Genomic DNA, 21,152 nt, shown 5'->3' with positions numbered 1-21,152 from the left:
TTCCAGCCCGCCGCTGACATCATCTCCCTGCGCCACCCCTGCGGGGCGGGGCGGGGAGAGGCGAGGCGGAGGCGGCCTCGGATGCCCGGGGCGGGCTGACGAGATGGGGGGGGGGGGCGGCCGGGCCATGGGCTTAGCGAGGGTGGGCTGACGGACAGGCAGACAGACCAACTGACTGACAGACCGTCCCGTGGCCTGACCGACTGACGGACCGACTGACGGACTGAACCCAGCATCTCCCGTGAAAGTACCTTTGTGTGTCGTCCGTCCCCCCCCCCCCCCGGTTTAAAATGTGGCTGAACCCGCCTTTATTTGTGTCTTCCCCCCATTCCTGAGGTGAACATGACAGGCGTTAGCTTGAGAGTGAGAATTCAATACAGTGAGACCCGCTGGGATAGCGCTGCTTTCACAGCTCCCCGCTGGAAACCGGCAAAAAGGGGATCTTAGGTCGGTGCACTGGGGTTTGGGCCGTATATTTAACGTTCTTAGTTGCACATTAAAAGACGACTTGATTCCCTCTGCTGCTGATTTCTTTAGCAGCATCCGGTGTTCAAGTGGCGACACCATTTACAGGGAGTGGAACTGTTTCAAAAACTGACTTCCAAGGAGAGCAAAGGGCTCTGCAGCCTCTGCTTCCACAGTCAAGAGCAGAAATGGGTTTCTCAAGTTATGAAATACCCTAAAGGCCATCACATGTTCTGTTTCTCCATTGGGAGAATAAGATTTTCAGGGGTCCTGACCTATCAAAGCTATGCTGGGTCACATGTGTTTATTATTTGCATTGCTTTAACTCAGTGATGTAAAAATGCCTATCTTTGTAATGTGGGAAACTTTGTTGTATAATTCATCCTAATCCAATTCGATGGTATCTCCAAGTGACTGAACCACTAGGAAAAAGAAGAAAGGTATCTGGAAATGTCCCCATGGGGAAAAGAAATGAATGACTTCACAAAGGCAACGTTGTCCTTCCCAAGCTAGACACAAAGGTGTTTTGTTCTCTGCAATCTCAGCTGGGACATGTGCATGTGCAGATGCAGCAGCCGAAGCACAGCACCGAGTCCTGCCCATGGGGAGTGTGAATAGCTCTGTTTAAGCCTGTGTTTACAGTTCAACCCTTGCTCAGGCGCTTTCAGACTGGAGAGGGGTCATTGGGAGCATACCGTGCTCTGGGTTTGTTGTGCAGCTTTGAACAGGGGTTTTAGAAGCAGCAGAGGATGCATTTCACATCCTGATATGATGGAAGGTCTAAAATTAATCTGCATGAAACACCAGCAACTTTTTGCGTCACTTGTTATACACATTTAAAAATATTAGAAGGTCACTTCTTCTGGCTTGGGTATAATTATGCAGGATGCCAAGTGTAGAATGAGGAAGAGCACAGCAGATCCAGAGGACACATCCCCAGCTCTCTTTGAGGGTAATGAAAGCAGAGAGCACTCTGCCTCTTGACTGCGGGTGAAAGATGTATTTTGCTTGTTATTAATACTTGGGTAATTGCATACTCAAAGGAGCAGTGGTTTAAATTATTGCGAAAGCTGTCATTGAGTGGCCTGGTTATTTAAAAAGAAAAACACTGGTTTGTTTCTGTGCCTCCTGCATGGGTTGTAGTGTAGAAAAACATAGTTGTATTTCTGGTTTTTAACTTGTCCTAGTAAACAGGGCTCCTGCTTCCTCCTGCTGCCTATGTGGGGCAATGGGACAAGGTGTAACAGATAATATCCGCTTCAAGGGAACAAATTAATTATTATGCTTTGTTATTTGTTGTATTTAATGAAACATGCTGATAAAAAAAAAAGACAAACCAAAGCACTCTACCAACCAAAGGGCCATTTGTAACAACCTTGAAGTAATTATATGTATGCCTGATTCTCTTGCTCAACTATGTTTTTTTTCCTTTTACAGAGCTATCTATCCTTACTGTCTTTATTTGTAGTCACTAAATTTAGATTTTGTTTTTATGCCATTACAGTAATTTCTCTAGTTTCATTGGGCTGATTTATGACTTAAATTGGTGCAAAAAAAGAATCAAACCTATCAGTCCCTCAAGATTTCATTCACAGTGAAGGGTGTCAGGGAAGCAAATCAAATGACAGGCTCACTGTCATGTGCCAAGCTACCACAAAAAAAAAACAAACCCACAAGCTTGCAGCCATTTGGCAAAGCCTATATGCATTCCCCCTTGCTATTGTCAGCCCAGAAATGATAGTGTATTACCCTATTCAGGGTAAATGTTTCATCACATTACTATTGCAACTGCTAAAAACATTCTTGAACAAATCTGTGATTAGCCATATGTTTTTTATCCATATTGTCCCTCCCACAGGAGGATACAGGGATTGGCAAATCCAGATTTACATCACTGTTTTTCTCTTCAGGTTGACTACAGACTTGATGCTAATCAAATCCTGTGTAATACTCACCAAGGGACTTGTTCTGCACACAAGCAAGGTACACAACAAAATGACCACACACTAGCTGTATAACATGCACCGTTTATTAAACAAGCACACTAAAATGAATAAGCATACTAAAACAAAAAAGCACACTAATGTGAATCAGGTATATATCTGTATATATATAGTGAATAACTACAATAAAGCAAATCATATATATATAAGTAAAGCATAGAGGAAAATTAGCAATGCATCAAATCATTACTGCATAGACAGAACAGAGATTAAGAAGAAATACATTACCAGTCACCACTAATCATCATCCAGGCCCATCTTCAAGGTGGGAAGCCCCACTGCAGCCAATGCCAGGGGTCTCAGGGACTGGGAAGTTCCTATGCTGTGCATCCACCTATAGGTGAGGCTCTGGATTTGGCTACAAGAGGGTCCCACTTTTATACCTTTAGAAAAACAACCGGGTTTATGCCAGATCTGTAATTGTTTACTCATGGGACCATGTAGTTTCTTCTGATCTCACTGTTGGCTGCACTGAGAGTGTTGACCAGGTGCCCCAGTGTGGCCAAGTACGAAGGTCATAGGACAGCTGAACCTTTATGTTTTCCTGCCTCTTTCCAACAAACAGGAAACATAAACATATAGACTCTCCCAAATACACTTTGGCAAAAAACGTATTTTGTTACGTCTCTCAGTCATGAGGGGGATTCAACTCCTAGCTAGGTTCCCATTCATTACAGGAATACAGCATACTTTGTTTAAAAATTATACCCAAGAAAAGTTCTTATAATTTATTTTCTGTGATCTGCAGTATGCATGAATATAAGCAACACATTTGCTTTCTTGGACTGAAGATAACAAATCTGATTTGTTTTTATGATGAATATTCCCATCATGTGATCATCTAGAATTAGCTCCTCAGATATCAAGTAACTCTTGTATCCAAACTCATGATCATCTGAAAGCATAACACTATGAATTCTACACAAGAAATTCTGAAGACAAACTCTCATAAGGAAATCTATAGTAACTGTTAGACTTTTGATTCATTACCACCTTATAATGCCAGAAGTATTTGTGGAGACTTGTTAAATCCAAACTTTTTTGAATTAGAAAAAACAGCCCCACAGCCAGTGTCCTTTGCCAACACGAGAAGTCAGTTTTCTATTCTAGTGCTTGTTCCATATTACTTACAAGACTAAAACTCAGTTTTTTCTTCAGAAGATAAAGTTCTCTTAAATAGTAGGTTTAATATGCCTTGAAAACACTTAAGATTAACTATGTATGCAGGCACACTTTACTGAAATCGTCTATTTTCATTTCATGGAATGTATAAACATCTGGATGTCCAAAACTGCATATCTTAACTGTACAGCTGACTACAGTGAACTCTTGTTAAATGAAAAATAGCCTGTATATTCTTTATAACATCAAACTGCAAAGGCTCAAGCAGAGAAAGGGAGGTACATTTGTTACAGAGCCAGCAAGAACTGTGGATGATGTTGGTTCAGTTCATGATCTGCTGTAAACATCTTACATAATGACAAACCAGTCACCAAAGCCCAGATTCCCATGTGATGGGAGGATAGTAAATGACAGTAATTTCATCCTGTTTCCTATCTATGTAAAACACTGTGAGCAGCAGAGATGCGATGAGAGTGTGTATAAAAAGAGAGGTACCTGAGTTGATGCATACAGACCAGTTGAACACCTAAAATGCATGGATGTACACCTGATTTTCTCCATCAGTAAAACTGCCTCTAACAGTAAAGGTAGCTGTAATAGGAAAATACAATTAAAATTTAAAAGGCTCTCATTCAAAGAAAAATCAATGTCCCAAATCAGAAAACAAAAATACATTCAGGGGATGTGAATGTGAATGACCCCACCATAGCAGGGGGGTTGGAACTAGATGATCTTGAGGTCCTTTCCAATCCTAACTATTCTATGATTCTATGATTAGGAAATGCCATTCCTGTAACAAAAGCCAGTCACGGTATACTTGGCATTTGAACTCTGTTGAGATGTGCTTTTTAATTGTGACTATGAATGAGAGTTGTGTACTTTTATTAGGAAGCATCTGTTACAGGCAATGATAAATCCATGTCTGAATATGGATGCTTCTAAGCATACAATAAAGCAAATGCTTGGCTGTAGGAACAATATCATGTTGTTTCAGCTACTGTGTAGTTCAGATGAGGTTTATATTGGGTCTTTCACTCTTGTCCGTAAACAATTTGTTGCACTCGTGTATCTGAGTTCTGCTCTCATTTATATATGTACTGTTAAGCAATACTAATAAGTACTGCATTTCTGTTTACCTTTCACACAATGTAATCATCTAGTTATATGAAATACTATGTCAGATATTTTCCTCAAGGAAAACTGATTTAAATAGGAAGTGTTTAAGATTTAATAGCACTACAGTATAATTGAATGCTACATAAACCCATATATTCTATTTCTAGTTACTCATTTTTGTTAACATAAAAGGGAAAAACAGTGATTAATTTATTAGCAAAGCTGGGGGGGTTTAGGTTCAAAATTAGAAAGTTGTAGCACCTCAGTTTAATATTTTGGTTATGGTGGAGTTTAGGAAATCAAGCACCAAGAGAATGCATTGCCACGAGTTATTAGTATCATAGCAGATAGTGAGGTTTTATGGCAAGAGACAACTTTCATTGTGAGCTGCAGTTTTGAAACAGTCAATGAAAGTTACGTGAGCTGCAGCCACATGTGACTCATGGTATGCATCACCTTATAAATACAGTACTTTATTTGCTGAGAAGGCTATATTCTACTCAAATAAATCATCTGTTGTCACATTTGTCTCCTATTCTGTGCCCCATAAGTTGTATATAACATTAGCATTTCAGACTGATTATTCTTCTTTTGGAGTAGTTATGTACCATTTGTGCATATAATTATTTGTAATAAAAGTTATCTCTTATGACATATTTTATATAATTATTGAAGAGTTTATATTTAGTCATGTCTTGTCCTAAGATAAACTGGTTCCTGAAAAATATTATCCCCCGTTCCATATAAAGTTGGCTAAGCTTGTGTAATAGAGTAAGTAGCATTTTACTGAGTTTCAGTCTTAGAATCTTCCTCTGGTATAAACATTCCGTGCAGGTCCAAATGCAGTTCTACATCTATTATGGCTCGGCCCAATTCTTTGAAAGTTTTAGCATCCAAGACAAGCAGGAAGGGTGCTTTCTTTGGATCAGACACCACAATACACGTCAGAACAATACCTGTGACATACAAATGAAGAATTAGAAGCCCGTAACAGTTACACCAAGCAGAAAAACAATTCTTGTTTCATAAGAATCTTAGGACAAAAAGTGAAAGTCTACTGAAAGTTTAAAGAAATAACGAATGCTTCCCTTCTGTGCTTTTTCCTGGTCTGCCTGCAGTTCATTGGGAAGGAAAAAGGCAAACACTGAATTGTGTGCCTGGCAGTTACGGGACTCATCCTTCCAACTATTTCACACATGCCTTTGCAAGGAGTCACTTGAGAACAGAACTGGATCAAGATTTCAGGGATACTTGTAGTGCCACTTCATGTTCTCATCTGTAACACTGACTTCCCATAGCTTCAGCAGTGGGAAGTCAGCTGATAACTCCAGCTCCAAGGCTCTCTGAAAAGTCCTAAGCATTGCTTTACTGTTTATACTGGGACATTACACAAGCTGATTTTAGTCTAATATTGCTTTGGGTTTCTTTGTGGGAGTAAAATGGCTGGTGCTAATTTTAATCTCACAGTGCAAGCAACAACCCAGCTTCCTTGACTAAAAACAATGAAACTTGTGAGATTTAATGCAAAACTCATGTAACCCCATCTTTCAGAATGTTGTCATCATTTTACCATCATCCTCTTCTTTTGCATCAGGGTTGGGAACAAAAACGGGCTCAGAAGGCCAGCAGTGGTCCTCTTCCCAGTGGAGCATTTCCTTTGTCTGGACATTGAATTTTGCGATCTAAATTGTTGTGACCAGAAAAGAAAAATGTCAGTGACCCAGATAGTGGTTTATTCCAAAAGTACAATGTGGAGGATTAGCTAAGAGCTGAAGAGCAACAAGGCATGTGCTGTAACAAGAGGGAAACACTTGGAAAATGTTAAACTTTGGAGTTACATTCAGTGACTGCAAAATCTCACAACGTTCTTTAAATGCCATTCCATTAGATTACAATTACACCTTTCATTTATGGACTTCAAGTATTTTACAAATACTTGGACATCATAGGAGAACTTCATATAATTAGTGCCCTCACTATAAAGAGGAAGAGTCCAGGGCCCAGATATTAAGTGACATGCACCAAATCACTTCAATTCTGTAGTAATTCAGGAAACAGGATTTAAACCTTCTGCTTTCTAATTCTGTGAATTATTTTCTTTTTATTGTGACCTCAGTATTTCTCAAGTCTTTCTTATTGTTAGATAGAGTATATGTGCCAGAACAAAGGCTATTAATAGTGATGTGTAAAGATCAAACCAATGGGGCAAGAATTCCACACAGATACTGGTATTTACCGAAGATTTTCATCTCAATACTAATGGGTAAGTGGCTGACCAAACTAATCACCAATGGGGTTGCATGGCATTTTCAGTTCAATTCTGTTAAGGCCTTTTTTTACCCATACAGATGCAGTTATATTCTTTTCCCTTTTGAACTTTTTAGTCAAAAGATGTGTTTATACAAAAATGAAACTATCCAAATTACTGGAGGAAGAATTTGGTAGAATTCTCCCTTCTGACCAAGATGACAGCATTTTGCTATCAGACCTTACCTAAGGACTATGCGTGGTTGTTGTGCCTCCATTCAATAAAGAACATCTGACATGTTCTTTATTGTGGAAAAACAAATGTGATATGAGAAAAACCCTGATGTCATTTTTTACTATGTTTGAGTCAAGCATGGATTATCTACATTGAAAATTACAAACTTGCAGATTTGTTGGAGCTACTCTCAGAATTACTGCATAAATTTCCTTTCATCATGCAGAAATCCAGATTTATTTTGTAATCAGTTGTGGTAATTATATACAAGAACCAACAGTGACCCTCAATTTCCACTGCCCTACAGTCACAGAATAAGAATTATAAAAAGTCTGTCCAACTTACACAGGGTTTGTCCATACCTAACTGCAGTGTTTAGAAGCTTTAACTTGATGTTGAAAACAAGAGTTCAGTTTCTGGCCTCAGAGCCACACACTTTGAATTAGCATGTATGAATGAGATTAGGCCGTATTTTGGGAAAGCATGGCCTACTTATAACTGCTTTAATTTGATTTGTTGTCTACAAATACAGTTTCTGACTTTGTAAATGTTAATTATACCTTTGTAGGAACCGGACTCCATTTGACTTCCGTTGCATAGACATACTTGTATTTTTTGCCATTGTAGTCATAGTTGATGCGAGGCAGTTCTATCCCTGGGTAAAATAAAGACATAGGAACAAGTGAAGAAAAATTACTCATGTACATATTTACATATGCTAATATTCATGATGTTATGCTTTGTGAAGAACTTCAACAGTATGTTGAGTAGATTTTGTATGCCTGAACTTCTAAAAAGGTGAAGATGGATATTGACATAACAAAACTAAGCCAGGGTTGTTTGTTAGTTCAAAAATGGCAAATTTTTATTTTTAGGGATTCATTATACTAGAATTTATGAGGATTTTGGGGGTTTGTTTATTTAGTTTTTTTTTCTTTTTTCTTTCTTCAGAAATACATGAGACGTCAACATCTGAGATATAAGTGGAAACTACCATTCTAAGGAATTGCTTTCACTTTAGGTAAATATATATTCTTTATATATTCCTGTTATTATCCCATGAAAAAAAAGTGTAAACATTAATTTTCAAAGGCAATCTTTATAAAATACAACAATAACTGAAGTTACTATTTACAACAGACCTATTTAATTAAAATTACTCTTGCAACAAGTAGATTTGCAAGCCATATTAACAGTTGTAAAATCAGAGCTGGGATCCTGTGTTAGTATTAAAATGATGTAACTTCAGACATTTAAAGTATTTCACTCTTGGTAAATATATATATAAGAGGTTCAGGGTTATACATTACCGGATAGCCCCTTAGGAGGGAAGTAAAGAAGAAAAAGATTGTCAATAGCTACACTAAACGTATTAATTAAAAGTTTTGTTTCTTTTACCTTTGTAAAGATCTTACATATATAAAAATCTGTTAGGCATTATTAGAACGCATCTATGTGTGTTTAACATATTTGAGATTTGTATAATGGATAAGTCTCACCTTCACACAGGGTTTCCGGCTGGCAATAGATGCTGCCATCTTTCTGTTTTACAGCAGTTGCAGTAGATGGAAGTTTGACTAAATTAGAACCTACTGCAGCATCCTGAAAGAGACATATGCTGAGAAAGTAATATCTCTAAGAATATGCTTCTAATTTAGATATTTTATCAGATTTGATATTAGTATAGACACCTTTTGGGATTAAACAAAGAAGTTCCTTTGTATGGTGTTTATATTGTAGCATTAGATTCTGACTTCTTTATTAGAAATCTTATTATATCCAGAGGATTTGAGTGTATCACAGATGAATATATCACATTTCTAATAAAACAAGCCTTTAAAAAAGTTTAGATAGACATGGCTATGCTCCAGAAGAACAATAACTTGATTTCATAGTTTGTGAATTTAATTAATGAAGATGTGTTTCAAGGAATTAGGTATCTAATTCCCATTAGAAGTCACCAAGGTTCACTTGCACCTGCTATAAACTGAGTGCAAAAACAGGTATAATGCACTCTCATTTTTAATACACTGTTGCTGAATTCTGAAGATTGAAGGGTAGTTTGGACAGCTGGTGTGATCCAACACACGCTTTGTCACTGCCGTGTAACTGTTTTTGAGACATGAACAAAGCAGTAAGACTCTACAATGTAGAGAGAAAGGTATTATCCCTTCCAGTTGTATCAGGCTGAAACTTGCCCAAGTTGTTGGGCAGTATAAAATCCTCCCTGAAAACAAAGATTTAAAATGATGTTTTAAATTAAACTGAAAGATAAAATCTTTCCTCTTCCTGATAAATCTCTCCCTTTAATGAAATATTCTCATTTTAATAAAACCATTTCAGCAGTTGGGAGTGTGAGTATATGTAGGCTTGAGTAAAGTAAAGTGGAAGAAACAGATTGTGTAAAAACTCATGCATGCCCTTCCAGTCAATAGCCAAGTTCATAAATCTGCTCATATTTGACAGCATTTTACAAATAATATCACTGGTAAAGAAATGCTCAATAGCCCTGCTCTCCATAGTGGGTGGTATTTGAAGCTACATCCATGTGACTGTAGGTCCTGCTGTTCACTGCCATTTCTCACAATACATACACAAAACAGAACTCCTGCACACTTTGTGTATACAATATTTTTAAAGAATTAGAAATTTTCATATAAGGACTGGCAACTAATAATTCACCCATTATTCACACTGATGTATTTTAGATACCTGATCAAAGAACAGATTAAAAAGACATTTTCTTTCTACCTTGTCGTACTGTAGAGGAACAACAAATCGTTTGCAGGATGGCATGGAGGTAAGCTTGGTATTCTCTTCAAAGTCTGTAGTCAGGTTTTTTAAGTAGAACATATCATATAAGCTGTTGTCTGTGTAGGCAATAACATCAAATACAATGTGGCCATCCTCTTCATAAGCATTTACATGGTGGAAAAGCACCAAAGCATCGGTATAGAACTTGGTGGATACTTCTTTTTTAGTCCTCCTGTCTACAAAATGAAACCAAGTCTGAAAGAGAAGAAACATTATTTTAAAATATTAACAAAGAGCAAATAGTTATTTAGAAAACTGTTTTCTAATGGTAGCCATCAGCATTCTTATGTATCGTCTGTTTCTGCTGAAGCAAATTAAGAACTCAGGATTTGCTCCTAGGAGACAAGAGGTTCCAAGCTGAAGACCAGAAAATGCCGAAGTAACATGAGTGTGGAAAAGCTTTAAACTAATATTACTGTTGCATATTACATTAGACTGGCTCTCCTGTCAGATGCAATACATCTGATTATTATAATACTGTGTAATAATGTATATTGTCCACAATACATTATATATGTACATATATAGACACATTATATATGTATTCATGTTGCACATCTTTTTGCAGAAAAAAAACCCACAGTAGCATCCCAGACACGTAAGTTTTGTTCTTGGCCCCCAGAAAATACTGTGTATTGTGGATAGTATACAGTATTATAAGGTCTATTATCCACAATACATATATAATGTATATATATACATAAGAATATACATATGTATCTATATAATATATTGTGAAAGGGATGCTAGTGTGGTTCTGAATTTCTCTGCTAGCACACAGTATTTTTAACAATGCCAAACAATCCTCTTGGTCAAGCACTTCAGCATCAGATATTTGTTTGTGAAAGTTCTGAAGATAGGAAATAGTATTAAAAAAAATACAACTTCTAAAAAGATATGCAACATGAAAGTCAAGGGTTGAAAAAAAAATCAGGCATTACTGAAACTAATGAATCAGATAAAACCCAGAGCAGTGTGGAAGAGACTGGCCTGGCTGATTCCATTGCTTCAGCGTTAGGAAAAATACCTTCTCTTCCTTATTAAAGACCAGGCAGGAAGCCCAGCTCACGCCTCGCATGTAAGCAGTTGCCAGTTTGACCATATCCAGTTTGAATGGCTGCTCTACGAAGACAACGTAATTTTCTGTGATTCCAAAGCTATGGTAGTAGCTTGGGTGGAGCAGAGAGCGAGAATGGATGGAGTATAGCACTTCCAGATGTTTGAAGCGAGATTTCTTCTTTTCTCTTTCTGAATATAAATGATAAAAAATAAAATTATATTTCTTATAAATTCCAATACCATCCTGTGCTTCGATTTCTCCCATGTATGAAGCAGAACAACATGTTCTTCTCACTTTATTCCTATTAAGAAAGTGATGTGTTTACTCTTGCATACCTAACATAGGTGTTTGCATCTGAGTGAAGAAATGCAGTAATATCTCAGCTCTGGATCCATTTACACAGAGCTCCCCTGCCTTAGTATTTGTTTCCACTGTTTACTGTCTTCAGAAGTTCCAGCACAGAGGAGAAAGATTTCAATTGAGTCAGCAGATCAAATGGTCTTATGTTTTTGAACTTCTAAGGAGATGTTCCTGTTTGGTCTATACTGAATTTGTTTTGAGCCCCAGCTAGAAATGACAAACTTATCTTTCAACTGTGGAAGGCCTCTTGGTTGTTCAACCAAGGGACAGACATCATAGTAGCAGCTGATTTTAATAGACAACATTAAAAAAAGGTTGTTTTGAAGAAAAAATAGCAAGCAATTTGCTGTGTGAACAAAGGACTATTTCAGCAAGGCCTAGCGTAGGCCAGGTTAGACAGGAATTTACTCTCTATTAGGTATTGTTTGGTATTATGCTTCCCTATAATTGCAACATCAGCATATTAAGAGCATTTTCATTTATGAAGAAAATTGAAATTTACAACTTAAAATTATATGTACTGCCCTATAGTTAAAATTGTTTTTGTTCATTCTCTTTCTACACATCATAATACAGGGAATGCAAATTCTTCTAAAAGAGTTAATTCATTCTAGTAATATTCAAAGTCAAATTCTTCTGAATTTTAATAGCACATGCCCAGAGCAGCTAAGCAGCTCTCAGTAAGTTAAAATTAACAAAATTAATGCTATTGGTTTCTGGAAGAGCTGTATCACCACCCCCTAACCTCAGAAGAAAAGAAATTGCTAACAATTTTCTAGAAAATACGGATGAAAGAAGTATCTTACCTGGCACAGAGGAAGGAATCTTAAATATCATGTATTTTGTCTTCCCTTTATCAACTATTGAAGTACCCATGTTGAGAATATTTCCCGCACTGTCATAGTGTGGGTGAGAAGTTGCCAGATTTACTGCTGTGTATTTGGTGTAGTCGACCTGGAAAATCATACCATAGGCCATACTAGAGATGTGTAAGAGAATTAAAATTGATCTACACTAACATCATAAATACACCAGCTTTTTATCACTGGCAGCCTTTATTGGTCCCCCATTTTCAAAAGGTCTTGAAATTTCAACAAGCCAAATTACTTACATATATAATCAAACGATTTCCTGATTCAAGGCTAAAGCAAGTTACAGAATCTGAATTACATTCACCTTTCCCTTGCAGCTACATAACACAACAGGAGGACTGGCTAAAGAAGTTACTCTGCAAATGCCCATTTAATCTTGAAAGCAGTTTATTTAACTTGGCTATGAGTCTAGCAATCTTCTGGATCAAAAGGTTTCTATTTGATTTAAAGTTTAGAAATTGTACTCCTAGAGTACTGTTTGCTAGAAAAAACTCATTGTATCTTTCAAGATTTCACTTTAATAATTAAGTAATATCTTGCATAACGTATTTGACAAGTAGTCATATAACTGACCTACTGAATTACTACTTATGTAAAGCATTTGATAACTACAGAGGCATAATAATGGAAATCATCCAAAATAACCTTGTCATCATGGTATTATTCCTGCAACCTTCCTAGATTATGTACAAGTAACAGCACATTTTTTCCCAAACTACCTAGGACTTAGTTTTGAATTCATGAGTTCTTGAAACAACTGGTATCTTCCCTATTCCACTTTATCATAAATTCAGAAGTAAGAGAATGTTATGAGAAGAAATGTATTTTTCTGGGTTAACCTGTGTCCTGCACGTGTTTAACAGACCCTTATGAGCCAGCCCGAAACTCTGTTCATTATCAGACAAGGAACGAGAATGACAGACAGACATTTATACCTTCTCTAATGTCTCCAGAGTCTGTGGATTAATTTTCCTGATGAAGTTAGTCTCACCAGTAGCATAAAAATCATCCCCAGTTTTCATAATGTTGATGAGGCAGTTGTCTGTGAACTCAGGAATGGTATGAGACAAATAGGAGAATGCCCTGTACAGAGGGAAAATTTGTGAAAATCTGGTCAAACAGTGTCTATCCAGAAGCTGGTGGGTTTTTTAGTGTATGTCTTCATAAAACAGATGGATTCATATAATCCCTGATGGAATATTTTAGCTCCTGGTGCTATCCTGTAGAGCAGTCATGATTTCAAAGAAGATTGAACTTCACATATGGGCTCGACAGTTCTTCTTATTAGTGTAGGATTTTATCACATTTACCTGAAGCCAAACCAATGTTGCTTATATCGCTTTTGAATTTAAAATGCCAGCACTACCTGATTATAATGAAAGAAGAAAAGCATCTTATCTCAGGGTAGCAAGGTCATCAGAGGTAGTTGAGCCAGGAAGGAGGGATGGGTAAGCTACTTGCCTTTATTAGGGAATACCTATGCCAATTGTACAAGACAGGTGATAGATAACATGATGGCTTACACCTTGCCTCTCATATACATGTACAAAGCTATCATACTTCCTAACAGTATGAAAGCAGCTACTGAAGTAATCCCCAGTGGTTCTGATTTTGAATGTTGGATTAGCTCAGGCCTATTGATGTAGTCCTTCAAAGCACTATACCTGACTCAAGAAAGAATTGTCATTTTTCATCACTTTTTTTTTGTAAAAATAGTCTTTAATCAAGTTTTCTGATTTTATTTCAATTATTGATGCTTTTCATCATTTTGTTAAATGAAACTTGCATAAATGCCTTCGCTATCTCTTAATCTTTTCCTTACTGTTTCTCTTCTTACAGATTATAATTTTTACAAACTTCTGCAAAACACTTGAAAAAGATTTTTTTTCAAAATTATAATAAAATATTTGCAATAGTGAATAAAACTCCCAATATTGCTGCTAAAATAAATATAAATATTTGCCTTAGAATAACCCACAGACTGTACAATGCTTGGATCTATCTCATTCAATATTTAGCAATTGTAAACTTACAAAACAAATTTTGTGTTTGTAAATACGAGTCCAGGGCAAACAGAAAGACATCTGTGCTGGAGAAAGAAGCAGACAGAAGAGTTTTGCTGGGAAAAAAACACATTGCTTACTTGGCAAATATGTTTTTGCATGGATCTGGATAAGCCATAGTTCCAAACTCAGACACCACGATTCGGTTTGCTTCTATATTGCTGTTGTATGTGTCACTTCGGAGATACTTGCTTCTGTAGTAAACTTCACCTGGCAAAGGCCAAACAGGTTTCAATCACGTTTAATGCAGAGTTCTTTAGAAAATTAGCACAGGTAAAGTCAGAGAAAGAGTTTCCCAAGCAGCTGTCCTTTAGCTAAGGAAAGTTTGCAGTGAAGCCAGCAATGCCCATAACTCCTTGGTTTGGAAGGGTCTCTAAGGAGCCCGGGACTGTTGTTGTGGCAGCTGAGATTGCCTAGCAGTTTGACTGTAGTCCTTGACTCGTAACACTTTTGGACAATACTGGAAGGCTGGGGAGAGGGAAGAACAGATTTGGATAAACTATTCCAGTAAAATAGACAATCTGTGTAAAAATGATTATTTACACATTAATGTGCGAATGGTGGTAAATCTGTATTGACAAAATTAAGTTATGAGAAAGTAACAAATTACGTGAAGGTATCAATATCCATCCTAAACAATCTAATGGTACACTAGAATTGAACCAACTGAGCTCTGTTTGCTTTGGGTGAGTAATATAAAACATACTGGTCTTTTCTTTATAGGTTATTTTGTTAAAGATGTGGAGCTGAACATGCAAAGAGATCCTGCAGTTGCATTAAATGCCTCCAGTCACAGAAATGGAAACTAAAACACTGGGAACAGAGGATGAAAGGAGTAAAACACAGTTCTTTTACAGATACATACTTTCTGCACGAAGAATCTAGGTGTAAAAAATTCTGCCCCACATTGTAAAACAGCTGAATGCATATAAAGTGCTCTAGCTGAAAACAAAATGAGGTTGGTTTGGATAGAGGAGCTGCCTGTTTTCTCTCCACAAATATAAGTAGGAGGACTGCTTGCAGGGGTGTCAAGTATACATAAGCAAGGTTTGGTATGTTAAGTGACACAGTGGCCCAGTTTCTTTCCTGGCTGCTGCTGTAGCTGCAGCCAAATCCCAAAGGGGTAATGTTAGGCTTCTTTGAAACTAGGCTGTTCATCCACAACTGAAAAACCTTTGGGTATTACAGTTCTTGTACTGGTTGATCCAGCTGGAAACCTGGGAGCTCGGGGTGGAAGGCACAGGGTGCCCTGCAGTGACCAGCTCAGAGATGAGGCTGTCCTGCAGTGCAGACAGTTCTGAGCTTTAGCATTCCAGAAAAAAAAGGAAAAACATAAAAAAGGGGAAATCGCTTTGCAGAGCTGTTCCTGCTGCTGTGGAGAGTGAGGTGTGAGTATGTTTGGACAGACCTTCCCCAAGGTGGCTCCCACCTCACCATACATGCCATGCTGCAGACGAAACATGCAAACTGATAACACTAATCAAATTGGGAATTAGCAACACAAGGCACCAAAATGTAGGGTTTTTAGGGTTTGGTTTTGGGTTTTTTTTAACCTGATGTGCAAGAACTTACCATTTTTAAATGTAAAGCTATGCAGCAGAGCCATGCCATCAAACCAGTGGTTATACTTCGTGTCCCCAATTGTGTGCATCCCCGGGCCATTTCGGAGAAGTATCCCTTGCAACCATGTGGGCAACTGACCTATAAACAAAAAGGAGATACCATAATCCATTCATTTAGGTGAGGACCATGTAAGAGGATAATTTTCCCAACAGCATAGGCTTCATATAGGCAGCTACACTATGGATGTGTCAAGATTTGTAATAGCATATAATTATGTTGGAGTTTGGGTTTACTAAAATACGATCTGCTCAAAACTGTGACACTAGTAATAATCTGCATGAATATTGCTGTATGAGATCACTATAAGAAGATGAAATTGCTGGAATAATTTGCTAAATAACAGGAAGTAAATAAGATCAGACCTTCCTTTCCTGCACTCAGATTTTAAGGTGATATATTTAAACCTTTGTCCTCAAGCCAGGAAAAGCTAGAGCTTGTCAGAAATAAACACATTTTATAGGTTATATGACTTGCACCCACCTTCAGTACATCAATTTAAACTTCAGGCTAAATGAATTCCAGTGAAAATTTCAGTAATAAAATTACAAAGCATAATGTAGTGTCATTTGGGGAGTGCTTCTGTGACACTAGTCATAATGTTGGTGTTTGGAACACAAATAAAGGGTAAGAATATTGTAATGAAAATACATAAGTACTGTTGAGGTTTGAATAAGAAATGTTCCTCATCAAAACCCTGCAAGAAATACGTTGCCTCACATCTGATACACAGAATAACAACAATCAAAGAATTTCATTAAAGACCTGAACAATGCATTTCAGATTGATATGCTTCACTTGCTTCTTTGTGTGCATGCCTCCTGAGGGAGCACTGAAGATCACATACTATTATTTATCCACACAGTGCATGTGCTGAACATTGTCTCTGCATAAAATGCTATTCCAAACTTTTAATTCCCCTTATCATTTAATCCCATGTTGAACATATTGACACACTTTGTAATTAATACTCCCTTTACAGCAGAGAGAAATGTCCTCCTATGGAAATGCTCAATTTTGTTAAAGCTGATGCAGTTGCAGAGGAGTAACAATTGTTTTGCTCTAACATTTTCCAAGACCCTAGGACTTTGGCCATTTTCTAAGAGAATATTTTCTTTTTTGATCATTTTAGGTAAGGGAAAGAGAGTCATGTGCCATATCTTCAAACAAGTTACATTAAGGACACAAGTTAAAAACATTCACATGCAAAGGAAGGATATGGAGTAAATGTCAGCTTTACACAAAATATATTCTCAGTCAGACTAACCAACTGCATGCCACAATACTCACACAACTTCATTACTGTTACGGTTCTGGAATACGTGAGGAAGATAAAATATTGTTGACATAATGGATTGACTATTATTATTATTATTGTTACTGTTATTATTACATTCTGAAAGAGCCTTGAAAAAAAACCTTTCTTGCCTAATACAAGAAGTTCCAATATAATAATCATAGGGGCTTTTTTATAAGATAAACAAGGTTTAATGTTTAATACAGATAACTGCACAAAACTTGAGTAGCTAAAAATAGTTGATGAGAAGACAATGAGGAGTTAGCAGAAGAAAAAATCCTTCAGAGAGAATAGGATGGTGATCTTGAAGTATGTATTCAAAATAGATACATCATTTTGGCTGACTAGTGAATATTGATTGCTGAACAAATTTAGTCTGTTTATATGCCTAAAATACAAGCATTTCTCTTCTTGCCACTTGTTCTTGCCACTTCCCTTCTTCCTGTTTTCTGTAGTTTGGCAACAGGAGACTGTAGGCTTTGCTATTTCCTCAATACTACGGGCCACTGCAGTGTAGTGAGTGTAGCCTTCTGTGCTCCTACCCTCCTACCAGCTCCATTTAGCACTCTAAATCTCTGCACTGAGCATGGGCTGCAATGCTAACACTGAGTTGGGCTGACTGCATGTGGTCTTGCTGCAACCAATCTCTCTTTCACTATGGTGAAAATGTAATACTTCTGCATCATATGAGGTCTTGTGAGATTTTGACCAAGTCCAGCTGACTTCTGCTTTGGGGCCATCGCTCAAGAAAAGCAGATATTTCTACAATTCAGTGAACACTTTGCAGCTCCTAGGGCTAAAGATTTTGTTTAGAGATTATTCCTCTATGTCAGAATAATGGTGCTTACTAAGTACCAGAACAGGCAAATAAAATAGCTTTTCTGGAAGAAATAAACGGGAAAAAGGGGGATCTTCTTTTTAAGGCACTGAGGATTTGATGCAGCTTCTGAAACTTCTGGTTTAATTCAGTGTAGTTTCTGGGGCAATTCCAATATGAAAAGCACAGACCAAAAGGTTAAGTTTTTAGATGAAAGTTCAGCCTAGTAGTAATTAAGAACTTCTATAAATCACACTGGCATCAATCAGCATCCTATAGTCCTTAAATAGCCTTAGAAATCTGGACTTTCTATCATTTTGCTTCAGATTTTCATCTGATGTGGAAATAATTGTACTTTTATATATCACATCAAGACACGGCAGTGGCACCGTAAGATCTCCAAATACGTGGATGTTATTCACTATCATAGCAACAGTCTCATGGAGCCAAAATACTGGCAGGGCTCAGGCTTAGCAAAATATTTAAAGAGATCAAAGTTTTCCTTAGTTTTCATAAGTGGGAAATAATTATTCCCATTACCAATGAAGGAATATTTACTGAAAAATTAAGGCTTTGTTCAAATAAACCATTGCATCATACAGATCAAGTCTGGTCATACATAGTTTGTTTGCAAACCAAATGTTTCAGCAGTAAGTTTTTATTTTGAGGAACAGAAATTAAATGGCATAAATCCACTGCAAATTGTAGCAAAGCACTTCCAAACGAAGTCTTTTCCGACTCAGCTATCAAACTGAACAGCAACAACAAAGTCCTGCAGCACATACTGTACTCAGGAAGTGACTTTAGAATTGATACTAGATGTGTATCTTTCTCACACTATGTATTTCAAACTGGGCAGCATGTATTTACTAAATAAGGGTTCTCAGCAGCAAACTTCTGTAAATACAGCAAAAACTTCTGCTGTAAAGTATAAAATAGCAATAAGAATAATAGATCGATCAAGTGTTTATCCCTAGAGAGCCTTTTAAAACTGCTTCGGTAAGCGGTACTCTGCACAGATTGACTTCTGAACCCTCTTTTTTAACGGTAGACCGTTGCCTCCATTGCTGCTGCTTTCCTATTTAGCAATAGTACTGCTGAAGAGTCCCAGTTTTAGTGACTGCCTCAGGAGGCAGGGAAGAGTGTGAGCAGACACCGAGAGGGTAGGGAAGGGTTACAGCAAGGAGAAACCGAAAGCCAGAGCAGAGCCATGGGGGAGGGAGCGTCTGTCACCAGATTAAACCCCGAGACTTGTCCCTCGCCAGCAACTCCAGTGAATCCCGTTTAGACTCCTTTGAAAAGCACACAGAAATGTGAAATGAGGCGAGTCCTGCAGCTGGTGCATAAATACTACCCGAGATCAGTACTTTACACAAAACTCACTTTTCTCACTTCTGCAGTTTCCGTTTTCCAGTGTTGTGTTGGGTAAACAACGTTGAAAACACCAACATAAGCACACGTACTAGAACAGGTTTTCTTTCACTTACCTTGCACCTTAGCTTTTATGGGCTCTGGATGTTCTTCTTTATTCCTACCAAATATGATCTCCATCTCTCATGCAACAAATGTGTTGTGGGTGCTGTGCTCAGCCGCTGCTGCAGCCCTGGCGCTCCCCTCCTGTCTGGGCTTAGACCAGCGCTTGCCTCTTACGTATCAGGATAAGGTCAAACTGCAAAGAGAGCTAGTGGCTCGTGGCTTATAGATCGACAATTTATACTAGCTGATCTTTAATCCCTAGCACATACACTAGAATTTTGCCCATTCTTATTACAATGAACTCACTTCTTCAAAGGAGGAGCAAGAAAAACCTGTTTGCTCTCTAGGAATATATGTGAAGCAGCCAGGCACAAGCAGGAATCAGGCAGAATTACTCTGGAACATCACCTTCAGCATTTCAGGGACAAGTTTAGATGCTTGGAGTGCTTGCTTCATTTGGCAGGTAGGGAGAGGAAAAGAGAAGAAATCTCTACCTGCTGTACTGAACTTGGCTTTTTGGGAAGTGACAAACATTTCAGAGCAGGGTGTCATCCTTTCCATTCTGTCAAGTGTAAATCAGGCTATAGTATTATTTAACAGAATATGATTACTAACAGTCATGTGTTGTGTTTCTTTGTATACAAGCTGTTCCAGGGTGAACTGAGTGGCACATCTTTGAATTAAACATCTTTTCACTAATAGTATAACATATTCTCCCCTATGTGACCTGAATCCACTCTATGTAAGCATAGCAGGCACCATTAAAAGTAAGGGGGATTTTTAACTTCGTGCTTTTGTTTCTAGATAAGGTACTTAACTGAGTTCAAGGTTGTTAATTTTAAAATCCTCTGGGAAAAGAATTATTTCAATATAAAGCATGTGATTGCAGAGCAAATCATAGGCTCCATTCAACATAATGGATAAAAAGATTCTTTGCACAATTATATATTATGCAATTCCATGAGGTTACCCTAAAATCCAACTTTTCGGCTAAATCAGTATTGTTCCAAAAATGTTTTAACATCACTTCTTAAGGCCAACTGATCTATTAGAAATATATGTGTTTATTTTGTTTAAAACAGAATTTGTGCTACAGACTGCTCTGACACACTCATTATATACATTGCTTCTCTGTTGCCAACCTATAGCATGTTTATGGTTTACTGTCATTTCAGAGCACCATCAAGACAGCACACCTTTGTCTCTGAAAAGCACTGGCAAAAGCTGGTGATAACAAAGTAAGAAGACATTTTAAAAAAGAAAATATATGGGTTTGTTGGAATTAGTAGTATAACAGCAGGACTGAACCAGGAGGCCATAGGGGATGAAGGCTATCATAGTCCACATACATACAGATATGCAGATACATATACATACACTACATATGCATGTGTAAGTATATATACATATATGTAAAAGATGGTGTGTGTGTGTACTGAGATGTAGATTGCTTGTATACCCAAAGCCAAGTGAAGGGTTTATTGGCACTGTTAGAGACTGAAAAGGATCTGTCCAGTTCTACTTCCACTAAGCCATGGGGACATTTTCTCTGTCCATGTTCTTCTGCTTTGCTTTAGTACTTTAG

At 37.6% G+C, this 21,152-nt stretch overlaps 1 protein-coding gene across 1 annotated transcript; it reads right to left on the bottom strand.

Annotated features, from left to right (window-relative positions):
• Positions 1-4,216: 4,216 nt before the first annotated feature.
• BCO1 (beta-carotene oxygenase 1) lies at positions 4,217-19,791 on the bottom strand. The gene is made up of 11 exons (XM_005152156.3): positions 19,579-19,791; positions 15,930-16,058; positions 14,438-14,567; positions 13,230-13,377; positions 12,229-12,376; positions 11,030-11,250; positions 9,940-10,197; positions 8,688-8,790; positions 7,749-7,843; positions 6,277-6,388; positions 4,217-5,662 (listed from the first exon to the last, which is right to left on the bottom strand). The coding sequence occupies exons 1-11, from the start codon at positions 19,640-19,642 to the stop codon at positions 5,490-5,492; spliced, it is 1,581 nt and encodes a 526-aa protein (XP_005152213.2). The 5' UTR covers positions 19,643-19,791; the 3' UTR covers positions 4,217-5,489.
• Positions 19,792-21,152: the final 1,361 nt, after the last annotated feature.

Source organism: Melopsittacus undulatus, chromosome Z (genome assembly GCF_012275295.1).
Source record: "Melopsittacus undulatus isolate bMelUnd1 chromosome Z, bMelUnd1.mat.Z, whole genome shotgun sequence".
Classification (NCBI taxonomy): domain Eukaryota; kingdom Metazoa; phylum Chordata; class Aves; order Psittaciformes; family Psittaculidae; genus Melopsittacus; species Melopsittacus undulatus.
Note: the sequence above shows the minus strand (reverse complement) of the source record. Positions and strands in the feature narration are given on the sequence as shown.